The sequence below is a fragment of the Pristiophorus japonicus genome, chromosome 18 (genome assembly GCF_044704955.1).
Source record: "Pristiophorus japonicus isolate sPriJap1 chromosome 18, sPriJap1.hap1, whole genome shotgun sequence".
NCBI classification, from domain to species: Eukaryota; Metazoa; Chordata; class Chondrichthyes; family Pristiophoridae; genus Pristiophorus; species Pristiophorus japonicus.
The window spans coordinates 106,045,554-106,063,779 of NC_091994.1; the positions used below are offsets into that span (position 1 = coordinate 106,045,554).

The 18,226-nt window shown below is 49.5% G+C and overlaps 1 protein-coding gene across 1 annotated transcript in view; it reads left to right on the forward strand.

Annotated features, from left to right (window-relative positions):
• Positions 1-18,226, forward strand: part of noc2l (NOC2-like nucleolar associated transcriptional repressor) — a 233,678-nt gene that overhangs the window by 38,670 nt on the left and 176,782 nt on the right. Inside the window, exons 6-7 of the mRNA XM_070860484.1 lie at positions 10,091-10,181; positions 14,758-14,836. Of these exons, the coding sequence (XP_070716585.1) occupies positions 10,091-10,181; positions 14,758-14,836 (170 nt within the window). The remainder of the gene's footprint in view (positions 1-10,090; positions 10,182-14,757; positions 14,837-18,226) is intronic.

Sequence of the window (18,226 nt, forward strand, 5' to 3'; positions counted from 1 at the left end):
AGTCATCAAGATTCACGGCGTGGCCCTCGACAACGTGAACCACTTCCCATACCTCGGGAGCTTCTTGTCAACCAAGGCAGACATTGATGTGGACATTCAACATCGCCTCCAGTGCAGCCTTTGGCCGCCTGAGGAAAGGAGTGTTCAAAGACCAGGCCCTCAAACCTACCACCAAGCTCATGGTCTTCAGGGCTGTACTAATACCCGCCCTCCTGTATGGATCAGAGGCATTGATGATGTACAGAAGACACCAAGTCGCTGGAGATATATCACCACCACATATGTCTCTGCAAAATCCTGCAAACCCCCTGGGAGGACAGGCGCACCAACATCAGTGTCCTCGCCCAGACTAACATCCCCAGCATTGAAGCACTGACCACACTCGATCAGCATCACTGGGCAGGCCACATAGTTCGCATACCAGACACGAGACTCCCTAAGCAATTGCTCTATGCAGAGCTCCTTCATGGCAAACGAGCCGAAGGTGGGCAGCGGAAACGTTACAAGGGCACCCTCAAAGCCTCCCTGGTAAAGTGCAACATCTGCACTGACACCTGGGAGTCCCTGACCAAAGACCGCCCTAAGTGGAGGAAGTGCATCCGGGAGAGCACTGAGCACCTCGAATCTCAACGCTGTGAGCGTGAAGAGATCAGGTGCAGGCAGCGGAAGGAGCGTGTGGCAAACCTGTCCCACGCCACCCCCCCATTCCCCCGACGACTATCTGCCCCACCTGTGACAGGGTCTGTGGCTCTCGTATTGGACTGTTCAGCCACCAAAGAACTCACTTCAGGAGTGGAAACCAGTCTTCCTCGATTCTGAGGGACTGCCTGTGATGATCTGTTGCATCAGATTGTTGTGAGTTGGAATAATAAATTTACATATTTTAAAGCAGATTGATTTTTAAAACCGCCAGATACCGGCATCCTGATATTGTTGGCTTTGGGGTATCGCTTCAAATTTTTTTTATGTGTCACTGAACCATCTAAGCTGCACGACCCAGGGCCAGCTTGTCCAATGTGAAATTTCATGCATGCATGAAACTTTGAAAGGGCCTGTTTGAACTTTGGAAAAAAATCACTTTGAACCTGTCTGCAACCTTTGACATGGTTGACCACTCCATCCTGCTCCAATACACCAAGTCCCACTCACCCATCACCCCCTGTGCTCGCTGACCTACATTGGCACCTGGTTAAGCAACGCCTCGATTTCAAAAATCTCATCCTTGTTTTCAAATCTCTCCATGGCCTCGCCCCTCCCTATCTCTTTAATCTCCTCCAACCTCCCCCCCCCCCCCCCCCGAGATATCTATGCTCTTCTAATCCTCTTAAGCAGTCCTGATTATAATCGCTCAACCATTGGTGGCCGTGCCTTCTGTTGCCTGGGCTCCAAGCTCTGGAACTCCCTGCCTAAACCTTTCTGCCTCTCTACCTCTCTCTCCTCCTTCAAGACGCTCCTTAAAACCTACCTCTTTGACCAAGCTTTTGGTCACCTACCCTAATTTCTTCTTGTGTGGCTTGGTGTCAAATGTATTTGTTTTGTCTGATAATACTCCTGTGAAGTGCCTTGGATCGTTTTACTATGTTAAAGGCGCTATATAAATGTACGTTGTTGTTGGGCTGCGCAGTTCATTAAGGGGAACATTGCACCTGACCTGTCGATAAGGCAGTAAGCAGAACAAGATAACATTATCGATGCTGTCCACTCTTGAATTCAATGTCGCATTGAATATCTAATATAGGACCATAAGAAATAGGAGCGGGAGTGGGCCATTCGGCCCCTCGAGCCTGCTTCGTTGCTTGGTTACTGCGTAGGAAAATGTATCGCAATTTTCTGGGGGCATGCTCAGTTCCTTTTATCATCATTCTGTAAACCACACTGTCAAAAACTGTGACCAAAGTCATGTAAAATGACATCAAAGCAGAAAATGCTGGAAATACTCTGCAGGTTAGGCAGCATCTGCGGAGAGAGAGAGAAACTGCGTCAACAATTGGGACCTCCAGACTCCAGGGAATTTTGGTAGATTGCAACCAATGCATCCACTATCTTCTTTTAAGACATATTTCGATTGCCGAGATTGCTCAGAGAGGAATTTCCCAGATTTCCCCCCCCCCCCAGGAGATCACGTGGTTTTTAGGGAGGGGGGTGGATACAAGTATACACAAGTTATCGAGGAGAATGCTATGAGGCTGCAGAGCGACTTGGATAGGTTAGGTGAGTGGGCAAATGCATGGCAGATGAAGTATAATGTGGATAAATGTGAGGTTATCCACTTTGGTGGTAAAAACTGAGAGACAGACTATTATCTGAATGGTGACAGATTAAGAAAAGGGGAGGTGCAAAGAGACCTGGGTGTCATGGTACATCAGTCATTGAAGGTTGGCATGCACGTACAGCAGGCGGTTAAGAAAGCAAATGGCATGTTGGCCTTCATAGCGAGGGGATTTGCGTACAGGGGCAGGGAGGTGTTGCTACAGTTGTACAGGGCCTTGGTGAGGCCACACCTGGAGTATTGTGTACAGTTTTGGTCTCCGAACCTGAGGAAGGACATTCTTGCTATTGAGGGAGTGCAGCGAAGGTTCACCAGACTGATTCCCGGGATGGCGGGACTGACCTATCAAGAAAGACTGGATCAACTGGGCTTGTATTCACTGGAGTTCAGAAGAATGAGAGGGGACCTCATAGAAACGTTTAAAATTCTGACGGGGCTAGACAGGTTAGATGCAGGAAGAATGTTCCCAATGTTGGGGAAGTCCAGAACCAGGGGACACAGTCTAAGGATAAGGGGGAAGCCATTTAGGACCGAGATGAGGAGAAGCTTCTTCACCCAGAGAGTGGTGAACCTGTGGAATTCTCTACCACAGAAAGTTGTTGAGGCCAATTCACTAAATATATTCAAAAAGGAGTTAGATGTAGTCCTTACTACTAGGGGGATCAAGGGGTATGGTGAGAAAGCAGGAATGGGGTACTGAAGTTGCATGTTCAGCCATGAACTCATTGAATGGCGTTGCAGGCTAGAAGGGCCAAATGGCCTACTCCTGCACCTATTTTCTATGTTTCTATCGCACTCGTGTGGGACAGGTTAAATGGATCAGGGGGCCTTTACCGATATTCCCCGTATGCTGCGCGATCCCATTAAATTTCTGCGTGGTATTTACCATGGAAAAGCCAGCGAGCGGCCTGCGAGGGGACCCTTGAGATTACTGCAGGAAGGACCTGAGTCGTTACTTGTCAGTCATTGGTTGTACAGTATCTCCCCAAGATCCTACAAATCCCCTGGGAGGACAGGCGCACCAGCATCAGCGTCCTCGTTCAGGCCAACATCCCCAGCATTGAAGCACCGACCACACTCGATCAGCTCCGCTGGGCAGGCCACATTGTCCGCATGCCAGACACGAGACTCCCAAAGCAAGCGCTCTATGCGGAGCTCCCTCACGGCAAACAAGCCAAAGATGGGCAGCGGAAACGTTACAAGGACACCCTCAAAGCCTCCCTTGAACAGTGTGACATCCCCACTGACACCTGGGAGTCCCTGGCCAAAGACCGCCCTAAGTGGAGGAAGTGCATCCGGGAGGGCGCTGAGCACCTCGGGTCTCATCGGCGAGAGCGTGCAGAAAACAAGCGCATACAGCGGAAAGAGCGTGCGGCAAATCAGTCCCACCCACCCCTTCCCTCAACGACTGTCGTTCCCACCTGTGACAGGGTCTGTGGCTCTCGTATTGGACTGTTCAGTCACCAAAGAGCTCACTTCAGGAGTGGAAGCAAGTCTGCTTCGATTCCAAGGGACTGCCTATGATGATGATGATGTTCACGAAGCTGACCTGCTCTCAAAGTCTCCATGACTTGCGAGCCAATCACAATGGACCAAACTGCTGATGCGTTTTACTGGTTTCCCTTTGCAGTTTTTCCTCTGGGAGTGGGGGAGGGGTTGCAGAAGTGTGAGTATTTGGAAGGAGATGTACATAAATATGGAATTAAAATCTAAGAAACCATTCCCAAATTGTTTGCCGGAATGTCTGTTTCATAAGAACATAAGAAATAGGAGCAGGAGTAGGCCATACGTCCCCTTGAGCCTGCTCCGCCATTCAATAAGATCATGGCTGATCTGATCATGAACTCAGATCCACTTTCCTGCCCACTTCCCATAACCCCTTATCCCCTTATCGTTTAAGAAACTGTCTATCACTGTCTTAAATTTATTCAATGTCCCAGCTTCCACAGCTCTCTGAGGCAGTGAATTCCACAGATTAACAACCCTCTGAGAGAAGAAATTCCTCTTCATCTCAGTTTTAAATGGACGGCCCCCTATTCTAAGATTATGCTCCCTAGTTCTAGTCTTCCTTATCAGTGGAAACATTCTCCCTGCATCCACCTAGTCAAGCCCCCTCATAATTTTATATGTTTCGCTAAGATCACCTCTCATTCATCTGAATTCCAGTGAGTAGAGGTCCAACCTACTCAACCTTTCTTCATAAGTCAACCCCCTCATCCCCAGAATTAACCTTGTGAACCTTCTCTGAACTGCCTCCAAAGCAAATATATCCTTTCGTAAATATGGAAACCAAAACTTGCACACAGTATTCCAGGTGTGGCCTTATCAAAACCCTGTATAACTGTAGCAAGATTTCCCTGCTTTTATGCTCCATCCCCTTTGCAATAAAGGCCAAGATACCATTGGCCTTCCTGATCACTTGCTGTACCTGCATACTAACCTTTTGTGTTTCATGCACAAGTACCCCCAGGTCCCGCTGTACTGCGGCACTTTGCAATCTTTCTCCATTTAAATAATAACTTGCTCTTTGATTTTTTTCTGCCAAAGTGCATGACCTCACACTTTCCAACATTATACTCCATCTGCCATCTTTGTTGTTCTTATGTTGTAATAGCAGTAACTAGTTGTGGGGAGCGAGGGAGGAGACTGAGGGACAGTCAGATTACACAGGATATACAGCACAAACAGGCCATTCGGCCCAACCAGTCCATGCCGGCGTTTATGCTCCACTCGAGCCTCCTCCCGTCTTTCCACATTTAAATCAGCCTTACCCTCTATTCCCTTCTCCCTCACATGCTTGTCTAGCCTTCCCTTAAATTCATCAATACTATTCGCCTCAACCACTCCCTGTGGCAGCGAGTTCCACATTCTCACCACTCACTGGGTAAAGAAGTTTCTTCTGAATGCCCGATTGGATTTCTGGGTGACTATCTTATATCGATGACCTCTAGTTATGCTCTTCCCCACAAGTGGAAACACTCTCTCTGTATCCACTCTATCAAAACTTTTCATAATTTTAAAGACATCGATTAAGTCTTCCCTCAGCCTTCTCTTTTCAGAAGTATCGAAATGGGATTTTTCTCCAGCTGGATGGCCCATCCTGCCTATCCTCACACAGTGGGGTAGAATTTGGCCAGTGCAGATTTCTGGTGCACTCACCAGAGATGCGCCGCTTTTGTCCGCCTTGAAGTGTTCCAAAAATCTTCGGGCCAAGTTTGGCCGCTCCCCAGCCTCTCCTCAATGGTGGCGTAACGTGGCCGCTGGATTCGGGGGCGGAGCCAGGCCCCGGCACTGTTTTCAGTGTCGGGACCTCTGCACATGCGCGCTAGAGTGTGCGCCCATGCGCAGTAGCTCCTCGCCCCCAGAATCTGAGAGTGTGCTCTGCAGGCTGTGTGGGAGGGGCCCAAAGCATGCCACCCCTATCCCTAGCCCAATGGGCTCCCTCATCGGCGGCCCACTGCCTTCCCGTGTTTTGGTAGGACTTCTATTTTTTATTTGTTATTAGTTGATTGATTGCTTATTACTTTGGTCTTGGTGCTTTAGGTGCAGGTTTCCTTCTATTTTTTATTTGTTAATTACTTGCTTGTTACTTTTTGTGCTTTGTTTAATGCTTTGTAAGTCTTGATGCTAGGTGCAGGTCCTCTCAGCTTCCTTGTATTTTTTATTATTGAATGCTTATTTTTGTGCTTTGTTTAATGCTTCGTGCTTTAAATGGACTTTCCTGCGCTGATTTCTTAACTCTCGGCAAGGGTTTTCTGTGCGGCCACAAGTGGCCAAATACGTTGGCCTAAGTTAGTTTGGAGCAGCTATTAGCTGTCAAAACTGGCTTAAATGGCCAAAACAGGCATAGGTGGCTGGTAACGCCCCCTTTTGGAGAAAAAAAACTAAACTTAAAAAAAAATCCTAACTAACTCACTTACACTGGCGCAAATTAAATGTGCAGAATGGGGATTTTTAAGATACTCCAGAAAAAAACAAGTTGCCCCCAAAAAAACAGAGCAACTTCTGGCCAAATTTGGGCCCAGTGAATGTACTTGCACTATCGTAAGTTGTTTAATTGATATAAAGGTGATTACAGATTTAGTGTTGAGCTCTTTGCGCTGCACTCTATGTGCATTAATTTAAACTGACACCCATTAAATCTACATAAAACGTTCAAAGTAAAATTTGACCTGACCCCCGAACAGTAAAGATGTAAGCAGTTTTTATTTTGCTCTTTTTTTTCCAATCAATGAGAATGAGGTCGGAATGTCAATATCTAATTATGCCAGTAATATTGATACACATTCCACATAACCGTAAAAGATTCCTATCCTGCACATCTAACTCCGATGTTTTACCGAGGTCAATACTGGCTTGTTTACATGTCCATATTATTGCTGACTTTGAATTGAAGCCGACTCCCTTTCCATTGATCTCGGTGTGATATGTAGCATGCAGGTGTATCTATAGACCGAGGGCGAAAATAAAATCTTTCAGAGGACGTGAGTCCGAGAGGCGCGGATTTACCGGGACAACGGGTCACTTGTGATGGCTTTCCGCAAGGCAGCCATTGCAGATGTACATTTGCAGTAGCAAATTTGTCCAACTTTAACCCACGTCTGCCCTCCTTTTCCCCCCCCCCCCCCCCAAGCCCCTCCCTCTTGTCCCATATCCTGAAGACGATGAGTCCTTGCCTGCCGTATGTTCCCTGGCACCTATTGGTCATTGTTCATGTGTGAGCCTTGATGGTGCATCATGGTTCAACCACAACAACTTACATTTATATAGTGCCCTTAATGCAATAAAACGTCTCAAGGCGCTTCGCAGGAGTGTTGTAGGACAAAACGGTGACAGCGTGCCACGTAAGAAATTACGGCAAGTGACCAAAAGCTTGGTCAAAGAGGCAGGTTTAAAGGAGCATCTTAAAGGGGCTAGAGAGGTGGAGAGGTTCAGGGAGGGAGTTCCAGAGCTTGGGGCCGGGGCAACAGAAGGCACTGCCACTGATGGTGGAGTGATTATAATCAGGGATGGTCCAGAGGGCAGAATTAGAGGAGCGCGGATATCTCGGTGGGTGGGGGGGGAGGTGCTGAAGGAGATTACAGAGATAGGGAGGGGCGAGGCCATGGAGGGATTTGAAAACAAGGATGAGAATTTTAAAATTGAGGTGTTGCTTAACACGGCCAATGTAGGTCAGCGAGCACAGGGTGTGATTGGAAAACGGGACTTGGTGCGATTTTCATCTAATGAATTATTCCAAAGTTCTCTTCTATTTTTCTTCTGTTCTTCGTTTTTTAAAAAACAGAAATCAGTGCGGCTTACCCAGAGAGCTGTGGGGGCTGGGTCATTGAATATATTTAAGGCGGAGATAGACTGATATTTGAGCAAGAAGGGAGTGAAGGGTTATGGGGAGCGGGCGGGGAAGTGGAGCTGAGTCCATGATCAGATCAGCCATGATCTTATTGAATGGTGGAGCAGGCTCAAGGGGCCAAATGGCCGACTCCTGCTCCTATTTCTTATGTTATTATTACTGGGGGGGACACTGGGCTGGACTCTTAATGCATCTCACATACATCACACTGTGATAGTTTGGAACGACAACATCTTCCTATTTTTTTGTGTCCCTCCCCTGAGGGAAAACCCGGAACTATAGTGCACGATGGATCTGGAGTCCTTGTCTGAGGGTAGGCAAGTGTAAGGAATGGTATCTGGATACATGTCGCTTATTGAATGGAGTCTGGCCACATGAACTAAAGAGCCATCCAGCTTCCCCGGAGCAACTGGTGAGACTCGTCGTGTATTGTGGCAATCTATTTCCTATTGAGCGTTTTCAAAATGTAATCTTTAACTTGAAAAGCAATCGAGCACACCCTATGATGCCATCAATTGTTTGTGGAATTGTCGCTGTCCAGCTGTTGGGGCGTAAATCTGTAAGTGAATAGTGATGGAGGGAAGCAGAAATAAGCTCCCTGATCTTCACTTTCCGTTAGTCTTCTATTATTTCTTCCATTGTTCAAGTATATGGGATTGATTGAAACGAAGGGCTTGCCTTTATATAGCGCCTTTTACCACCACCGGACATCTCAAAGTGATTTACAGCCAATGAAGTACTTTTGGAGTGTAGTCACTGTTGTAATGTGGGCAACACGGCAGCCAATTTGCGCACAGCAAGCTCCCACAAACAGCCATGTGATAATGACCAGATAATCAGTTTTTAATGATGTTGATTGAGGAATAAATATTGATCAGGGCACCAGAGGTGGGGGGGTGGGGGGTAAATGCACTGCTCTTCTTCGAAATAGTGCTGTGGTTTTAACACCTCATCCGAAAGGAGGTGCCTCCGACAGTGCAGCGCTCCCTCAGCACTGCACTGGGAGAGTCAGCCTGGATTTTTGTGCTCGAGTCTCTGGAGTGGGACTTGAACCCACAACCTTCTGACTCAGAAGCGAGGGTGCTGCCCACTGAGCCACAGCTGACCCTGATTGCATCAAGGATGATGGCTATCTTTTTTAAACAAAGTGTGCAGGGGATGTTTATTTCTGTACTATGTGTATATAAAATGTTGCTTTCTGCTCCAACTGGAAAACTGTACTTTCTGCCTAAATTAAGAAATTAGTTCCTGGTGTGCGGATCCCTGCAGCTGATGCAGAAAGTGAAAACGCAGTCTCAACACTGTTTGTACAGTTTTGCTGCAAAGCGAACACAAAATATCCGCCTCCCCCTATCTGCTCCATTTAACTTACTCAGCTACCGTTAAACCAGTGGCCCTGACTAGTGGTATGCACGTCTGGTGTAATGGAAGGTGCAGCAATAGTCGAGGTCACTGCTTACAGATACAGGGATAGAAATCCGTCTTGGGTGTTGGTGCAAAATGGGACGGGGGTGGTGTATCAGGTCGGCCGCCCGTCGTAGACAACGCCTGATAAATCCGTTCCATTGACTACATCTGACACTGCTCGTTTATGCCCCACCGCCCATGGTGACTTTCTAGGCCACAATCTTTGCTGAGACTGAGAGAGAGAGAGAGAGAGAGAGAGAGAGAGAGAAAAAGAGGGGCAGGTTTTCAACTTGCAAGCCAAACGTAGAACTGATGGTACGGATTAGCTGTCAGTCGTAGAAGAACCGTCCGCTCTTCATTACAGTCAATCTGCTTGATGACCAGACCTCATCACCACAGGCGGTCCCTCGAACGAGGATGACTTGCTTCCACGAGAGTTCACAGATTGTTTCAAGTGAAGGACCCGATGTTCCAGTCCTGAACTCCAGTTGAGGGGGTGGAAGATATCTGTGCGTGGATTTTTTTTAACGTGGGGTGACCGTTGCACACCAGCCACCACACGGGGCTTGACAGAGCTAGGTCTTGGTCCAGGGGCAAGGGTTAACCAAGACGACAGGAGACCTGCTCTGCTGCAGCTAGTGCGCGCACATATCGCAGTGTGGGCTGACCCATGCTGCCCCTGGGCCCTCGCCTCTTCTGGACCCATACCCTCATTGGCCGCACTTCCGCCACGATCTCTCACCGCTCCTCCAGTGATGACCAGTGATGCACCAATAGACTACATTGGAAGAAGAAAGATCATTAAGAATACAAGCCCATAGGAAAATGTAGAATGGGGGAGGGGGCAGAAATCCCTTCGGTCTATTGTGGGATCTGGCAAAACAGTTTTTCTTTTTATAAAGTGTTTTGCCAGAGATCTACGCTGTAGATCGGGTCAAATCCACTCGCTGTACCTGCAAAAGTAAAAGCATGCAGACCTTCGATTAAAGAATTGTGACTCCCAGTAAGGTCATCGGTAATGCATTCTCCAAGGGAATGACTTAGTGTGTCTTGTTCTTTCACAGTCTTCAATGCCCTGGTGTCGTTCTGCATCCGAGACCTCTTCTCAGCCCTGCAGAAGCTCCTTCAGTTGAAACCAGGCAGAGACCGGAAAAAGTAAGTGGCTTAAATTCTACGTATAATCTTTAGAAGCTGTTGTGTGTTCTGTTAATTTTAGTCATAACCAATATGGGTGTTCTTGGTCTTTCTGACTGGCCTACATATTTAAGAAGACTGACCATATTTAAGGAAGGATATACTTGCTTTGGAGGCAGTTCAGAGAAGGTTCACTCGGTTGATTCCGGAGATGAGGGGGTTGACTTATGAGGAAAGGTTAAGTAGGTTGGGCCTGTACTCATTGGAATTCAGAAGAATGAGAGGTGATCTTACCGAAACGTATAAGATTATGAGGGGGCTCGACAAGGTGGATGCAGAGAGGATGTTTCCACTGTTTGGGGAGACTAGAACTAGGGGGCATGATCTTAGAATAAGGGGCCGCCCATTTAAAACTGAGATGAGGAAGAATTAGAGGGTTGTAAATCTGTGGAATTCGCTGCCTCAAAGAGCTGTGGAAGCTGGGTCATTGAATAAATTTAAGACAGAGATTGACAGTTTCTTAACCGATAAGGGGTTATGGGGAGTGGGCAGGGAAGTGGACCTGAGTCCATGATCGGATCAGCCTTGATTGTACTGAATGGCGGAGCAGACTCGAGGGGCCATATGGCCTACTCCTGCTCCTATTTCTTATGTTGTACTGTATACTTTCTCTTTGTGTGTAACTGTTTTGAAAAATAGATTCACAGAACGGTTACAGCACAGAAGGAGGCCATTCGGCCCGTTGAGCCCGTGCCAGCTCTCTGCAAGAGCACTTCAGCTAGTCCCACTCCCCCGCCCTTTCCCCGTAACCCTGCAAATTTCTCTCCTTCCGGTACTTATCCAACTCCCTTTTGAAAACCGTGATTGAGTCTGCCTCCACCACCCTCACAGGCCGCGCAGTCCAGGATCCTAACCACTCACGCGTAAAAAAAGGTTTTTCCTCGTGTCGCCTTTGGCTCTTCTGCCCAAATAATTTCAAACGTTTTCTCCTGCAAATCTCCATGAAGGGAGACCTCTTTTGTTATTTAAAGGAGCCGCTCCTGAATTCCTGGTTGAATTTCAGTGCTTGACTTCTTGTCTTCGGCCACCAGAGGGCGAGTAGGTCGGAGGATCTCCTTGTGGTTTTCTTTCCCTCCAGCGTTCCAAATTGAATTATATCGTGGACCTCCCACTCCTCTCCACCTCCTTTATGAGAATTAGGAGCAGGAGTCGGCCATTCGGCCCTTCGAGCCATTCAATAAGATCATGGCTGTGTCTCACCGTTGAGTTCTGCATACCTTTTTATACAAACCTAAAACACACCGGCGCCTCTCAAAATCCTGCAACTTGCTGCTCTGCCAGTTTCACTCTTTCTCTGATCGAACGCGAAATAAGCCAACAGCGTGTTGATTGGTGGTCACCGTACACGGGTAGGCTGCGATTGGCTGCATGACTGCGTCACGTGTAGGAAGTGAATGGCACCGAGGAGAGTAGCATGCAAGCTCCGCACGGCGTGACGTGCCCGAGCGCGACATCCCCACACGCAGCGCCACGTGTGACATCGACCCATGGCCTTTACTGGTTCTGCAGTGGGCTGTAACTGTCCTGGATGTACATTGCAGGAATCCTTTATTGCAAGGGGGTTGCAGTGCAAGAGTAAGGAACTCTTGCTACAATTGTACAGGGCCTTGGTGAGACCACACCTGGAGTACTGTGTACAGTTTTGGTCTCCTTATCGAAGGAAGGATACACTTGCCTTGGATGCAGTGCAACAGAGGTTCATTAGATTAATTCCTGGGATGAGAGGGTTGTCCTATGATGAGAGATTGTATAGATCGGGCCTATACTCTCTGGAGTTTAGAAGAATGAGAGGTGATCTCATTGAAACACAGAAGATTCTGAGGGGGATTGGCAGGGTAGATGCAGGGAGGATGTTTCCCCCTGGCTGGAGAGTCTAGAACAGTCTCAGTATAGGGGGTCGACCATTTAGGACTGAGATGAGGAGGAATTTCTTCACTCAGAGGGTTGTGAATCTTTGAAATTCTCTGCCCCAGAGGGCTATGGATGCTGAGTCTCTGAGTATATTCAAGGCTGAGATCGATAGATTTTGGGACTCTAGGGGAATCGAGGGATATGGAGATCGGGCGGGAAAGTGGAGTTGAGGTCGATGATTAGCTATGATCTTATTGAATGGTGGAGCAAGCTCAAGGGGCTGTGTGGCCCACTCCTGCTCCTAATTCTTATCCTCTAATGAATCGCAATCTGATGGCAAGAGAGCTCTGCGGCAGGAGCTTGGGTTGATCCTTTACAGTTAAGCGTGGGCCGCAAGCAGCTAGACACCGGTACAGGTCTTGGATACATGCTGGAAGCCCCCCCATGTACTGCTGCTTGCCCAACTTGACTGCAGCAACTCGCCAAGGCTTCTTCGGCAGCACCTTCCAAACCTGCCACCTCTACCACCTAGAAGGACAAGGGCAGCAGGCGCATGGGAACACCACCACCTCCACGTTCCCCTCCCAGTCACACACCATCCTGACTTGGAGATATATCGGCCATTCCTTCATCGTCACTGGGGCATCCTAACAGCGCCATAGGAGTCCCATCATCAGGGAACAGTAGCACAGTGGTTATGTGACTGGACCAGTAATCCAGAGGCCCGGTCTAATGATCCGGGGACATGAGTTCAAAACCCACCATGGCAGCTGGGGAATTTAAATTGGTTTCAATAAATCTGGAATAAAAAGCTAGTATCAGTAATGGTGACCATGATTGCTATAAAAACCCCATCTGGTTCACAAATGTCCTTCAGAGAAGGAAATCTGCCGCCCTTAACCGGTCTGGCCTATATGTGACTCCAGACCCACAGCAATGTGGTTGACTCTTAACTGCCCTCTGAAATGGCCGAGCGAGACACTCCGATATATTCAAGAAGACAGCTCACCACCACCTTCTCGAGGGCGATTAGGGATGGGCAATAAATGCCGGCCTTGCCATCCACATCCTGTGAATCAATTAATTTAGAAAAAAAAACACACAACATTCTTAATCCAAGTAGGGGCGAGTGGAGCTCACTTGACTGTTGTAAGAATGAACATTCTTGAGATGCTTTCCTATAGCAAGTGTGCAGTTACAGTAAGGTCCGTAGGTCTCCCGCCATTGATGGCATTCCATACTATAAATAGTCCCACACTTGGGGAGTCAGTACAAAGGTGTGCTGTCTGATTTAAGGGAGTGGGTTTCAGGAGAGAAAATACATGGGCCACCTCCCCGGGTTTCCAAGGGTTCTACAAGTGGGTCTGGGCATTCCCAACACAATCTCCGTCCACATGCATCAATCAGTGAGAGAGTGTGACACAAGGATGTTGCTGTGCCTGGACAGAGCAAACAACTGGGCAATATTAAAGCACGCTCAGAGTTCCTGCTGTTTGGGCAGCGGCCTGTCATTTGTGCGTGAAAGTCGAAATATACTGAGAGGCAAAGGAATGGTATACCGAAAGATAGCGAGATCTGTCTCGTACAGTGTGCGTGTGCTCGGTTGGGGAAGGTAGGGGGCGCCGAAGGGATGTGCTGTGAACTTTAGCCATTGTCTTTACTTAAGAACATAAGAAATAGGAGCAGGAGTCGGCCATTTGGCCCCTCGAGCCTACTCTGCCATTCAATAAGATCATGGCTGATCTGATCTTGGCCTCAACTCCACTTCCCTGCCCGCTCCCCATAACCCTTCCCTCCCTTATCATTCAAAAATCTGTCTCTCTCTCTCTCTCTCTGCCTTAAATATATTCAATGACCCAGCCTCCACAGCTCTCTGGGGCAGATAATTCCATAGATTCACAACCCCCTGAGAGAAGAAATTCCTCCTCATCTCTGTCTTAAATGAGTGACCCCTTATTCTGAAACTATGGCCCCTAGTTCTAGATTCCCCCACGAGGGGAAACATCCTTGCTGCATCTACCCTGTCAAGCCCCTTCAGAATCTTATTCGTCTCAATAAGATCACCTCTCATTCTTCTAAACTCCAATGAGTACAGGCTTAACCTGCTCAACCTTTCTTCATAAGACAACCCCTTCATCTCAGGAATCAACCTAGTGAACCTTCCCTGAACTGCCTCCAATGCAAGGATTACCCTCCGTAAATAAGGAGAAATAAGTTTGGTGTACCATTGTTTGATAGTGGTCTTTAAAATTATGAAAGGGTTTTGATAGAGCAGATACAGAGAGAGTGTTTCCACTTGTGGGGAAGAGCATAACTCGAGGCCATCGATATAAGATAGTCACCAAGAAATCCAATAGGGAATTCAGAAGAAACTTCTTTACCCAGAGAGTGGTGAGAATGTGGAACTTGCTACCACAGGGAGTGGTTGAAGCGAATAGTATCGATGCATTTAAGGGGAGAAGGGAATAGAGGGTTATACTGATAGATTTAGATGAGGAAAGACGGGAGGAGGCTCGAGTGCAGCATAAACGGTGCATGGACCGGATGGGCCGAATGGCCTGTTTCTGTGCCGTATATCCTGTGTAATGGTTACTGCTTCAGTTGGTGAGTAACCAAGTGTGTGATGACCCTTGTATTGGTGCACCATCATGTTACATCTCAAATGGCTTCCTTTGTACTTTCGAAGGTTGTTGCTGCCGTCCAGCAGTCTGCGATGGCCCAAGGTTCGACAGGATATCGGTGCTTACTTGACCGGCCTTGTCCAGGTATGTTACAAAAATAAATGTGGGATTATTATATTTTTATATACTTTATCAAGGAAGAATGTTTTTTTGAAATATATTGTGTTTTGTCAGTAATCTTATTGTTAATGACAGTTTCTCCAATGTTCTCATAATGACCGTAAGTGGGGGAAAAAAAACTTTCTTAGTTGAACCGAAGTAAAGGCCCCGATGTTTACTGGGCCGCATCCTCGGAGCGAGGGGGTGGAGGAGTTATAGACCGGAGAACCCAGACACACGGGTTTCTCCAACGTCCAGGACGTCTTTGAACTTCTTTTCGCCAGGGTTCTCGCCTGATTGACAAGCAGCCGGCCGGCCTGTCGGGCGGGCAATCCTGCGGCAGGGGGACACGGCGGAGGAGTTGGTGGGGAGCCAGGGAGAGATTGCGGTCGGGGGCAGGGGACTTGATGGTCAGGGAGTCGAGCGTGGATGTTTGAGGGGGGGGGGCGGGGTGGGGGGAGGTGTCGGATAGTTTGGGGGTGGTGGGGGGGGAGCTGATAGTTTGGGGGTGGGGGGGGGGTGGAGCTGATAGTTTGGGGGTGGGGGGGGTGGAGCCGATAGTTTGGGGGTGGAGCCGATAGTTTGGGGGTGGGGCCGATAGTTTGGGGGTGGGGGGGGGGGAGCCGATAGTTTGGGGATGGGGGGGGAGCCGATAGTTTGGGGATGGGGGGGGGGAGCCGATAGTTTGGGGGTGGGGGGGGTGGAGCCGATAGTTTGGGGGTGGGGGGGGGGAGCCGATAGTTTGGGGGTGGGGTGGGGGGAGCCGATAGTTTGGGGGTGGGGTGGGGGGAGCCAATAGTTTGGGGATGGGGGGGGGGAGCCGATAGTTTGGGGATGGGGGGGGGGGAGCCGATAGTTTGGGGGTGGGGTGGGGGGAGCCGATAGTTTGGGGATGGGGGGGGGAGCCGATAGTTTGAGGATGGGGGGGGGAGCCGATAGTTTGAGGATGGGGGGGGGAGCCGATAGTTTGGGGATGGGGGGGGAGCCGATAGTTTGGGGGTGGGGGGGGTGGAGCCGATAGTTTGGGGGTGGGGGGGGGGAGCCGATAGTTTGGGGGTGGGGTGGGGGGAGCCGATAGTTTGGGGGTGGGGTGGGGGGAGCCGATAGTTTGGGGATGGGGGGGGGGGAGCCGATAGTTTGGGGATGGGGGGGGGGGAGCCGATAGTTTGGGGGTGGGGTGGGGGGAGCTGATAGTTTGGGGATGGGGGGGGGAGCCGATAGTTTGGGGATGGGGGGGGGGAGCCGATAGTTTGGGGATGGGGGGGTGGGAGCCGATAGTTTGGGGGTGGGGTGGGGGGAGCCGATAGTTTGGGGGTGGGGTGGGGGGAGCCGATAGTTTGGGGGTGGGGTGGGGGGAGCCGATAGTTTGGGGGTGGGGTGGGGGGAGCCGATAGTTTGGGGGTGGGGTGGGGGGAGCCGATAGTTTGGGGGTGGGGTGGGGGGAGCCGATAGTTTGGGGGTGGGGTGGGGGGAGCCGATAGTTTGGGGGTGGGGTGGGGGGAGCCGATAGTTTGGGGGTGGGGTGGGGGGAGCCGATAGTTTGGGGGTGGGGTGGGGGGAGCCGATAGTTTGGGGGTGGGGTGGGGGGAGCCGATAGTTTGGGGGTGGGGTGGGGGGAGCCGATAGTTTGGGGGTGGGGTGGGGGGAGCCGATAGTTTGAGGATGGGGGGGGGAGCCGATAGTTTGGGGATGGGGGGGGAGCCGATAGTTTGGGGGTGGGGGGGCGGTGGGGTGAGGGATTTATAGGTTAGCTTGTTGGGCCTGGATGAAACAAGCCTGCTCCTCCTGGTCCATCAGCAATGCTGTAAAGCCACTTATCTCATGGATTCAACTCTTCACCTCCTGTAACCTGCCGGGTTTCCCGAGGGCTGGGAAACACGTCCGACAGTAGTTAAAAATAGAAGCCTTGTTGAAATGCAGGCACGCAACCTGATTAAAAATCGATTAAAACCGGAAGTGGGGGTGTTGGGATCGTGTTTGAAATTGTAGAAATGTTATCTTCTCACCTGACCCGAACCTGCTTGTTAATAAATTCAAATTTGAACACTCTCTCTAAGGCCACAGTAAAGACCAGCTGATCAGAGAACCACGACTCACCACCTGCTTAAATCAATGACTTAAAGAAAGACTTGGATTTATATAGTGCCTTTCACGACCACCGGACATCTCAAAGCGCTTCGCAGTCAATGCAGTACTTTTGGCGTGTAGTCACTGTTGTAATGTGGGCAACGTGGCAGCCTACTTGTTGATTTAGGGATTAATATTGGCCAGGACACCGGGGGGAACTCCCCTGTTCTTCTTCGAAATAGTGCCATGGGATCTCTTGCGTTCACGTGAGAGCAGATGGGGCCTCGGTTTACCGTCTCATCCAAAAGACGACTTAACAAACCAATGGCTGGCTGCAGCCATAGCCTGAGGCAGATGACGACCAAGTTCCAACAGCAACATACTGCAGATGCTGAAAATCTGGAAGAAAAAAAAACTGCTGGAAATACTCAGCAGGTCAGGCAGCGTTTTGTGGAGAGAGAAACAGAGTGAACGTTTCAGGCCAAAGACCTTTTGTCAGAACTGGAAAAAGTTCAGAGATTTAATCAGTTTGAAGCAAGTGCAGGAGCAGGGAAAGTTGGGCGGGGGGAGGGGAGCGCGGGGGAGGGGGGAGGGGAGGAAAGAACAAAAGGGAAGGTCTGCGACAGGGTGGAAGGCAGGAGAGATTAAATGACAAAAGATTTGACGAGGTGAGGCAAAATGGGACAAGAAAAGATGGATATGGAAAAGGTGAAAATAAGTAAAACGATTCTTAGTATTTGAACAATTAAAACTAAGGGATCAAAATTTGATCCCGCCGTTCTTGAGGCGGTGATACCGCCTGGGCAGTGATTTTATTGGCCAGGCGGTAATTACCGCCTCAAATTGCAAAATTCAGTTTTTTTCCCCCCCAAAGATGAGAGTGGAGCGCTAAAAAAGGCCTTGCACACACATCCTCGGGCACCAGCGGAGCGGGAGCTCGAGAGGCCGACTCCATTTTCCCGGATGCCGGCATCCTTGCGCCTGAAAACGGGGGGGGGGGGGGGGGGGGAAAAAACACGTTTGTGAAAATTTCAGTGACTCACACCCACACTTCCCCACTGCTGCCATAAATAAATAGAAGCTAAATGAATGTAACTTTTCACAACTTGCCTTGCTCTGTGGACGATGTCGCCCCGGGATCCCCGAGGTACCGACAGCTTCCACAGTCGGGGAAAAGCTCGCGCCGGTGGAAGTGGGCGATCGAACCGGAGTTTGCTGCCGCGGTGCCAAGGGGGGAGGGGGGGGGGGGGCGGTGCGCGCTCGATGATGTCACCACGTGGGTGGTGGTACAGCGCGCTGCGCTACCTC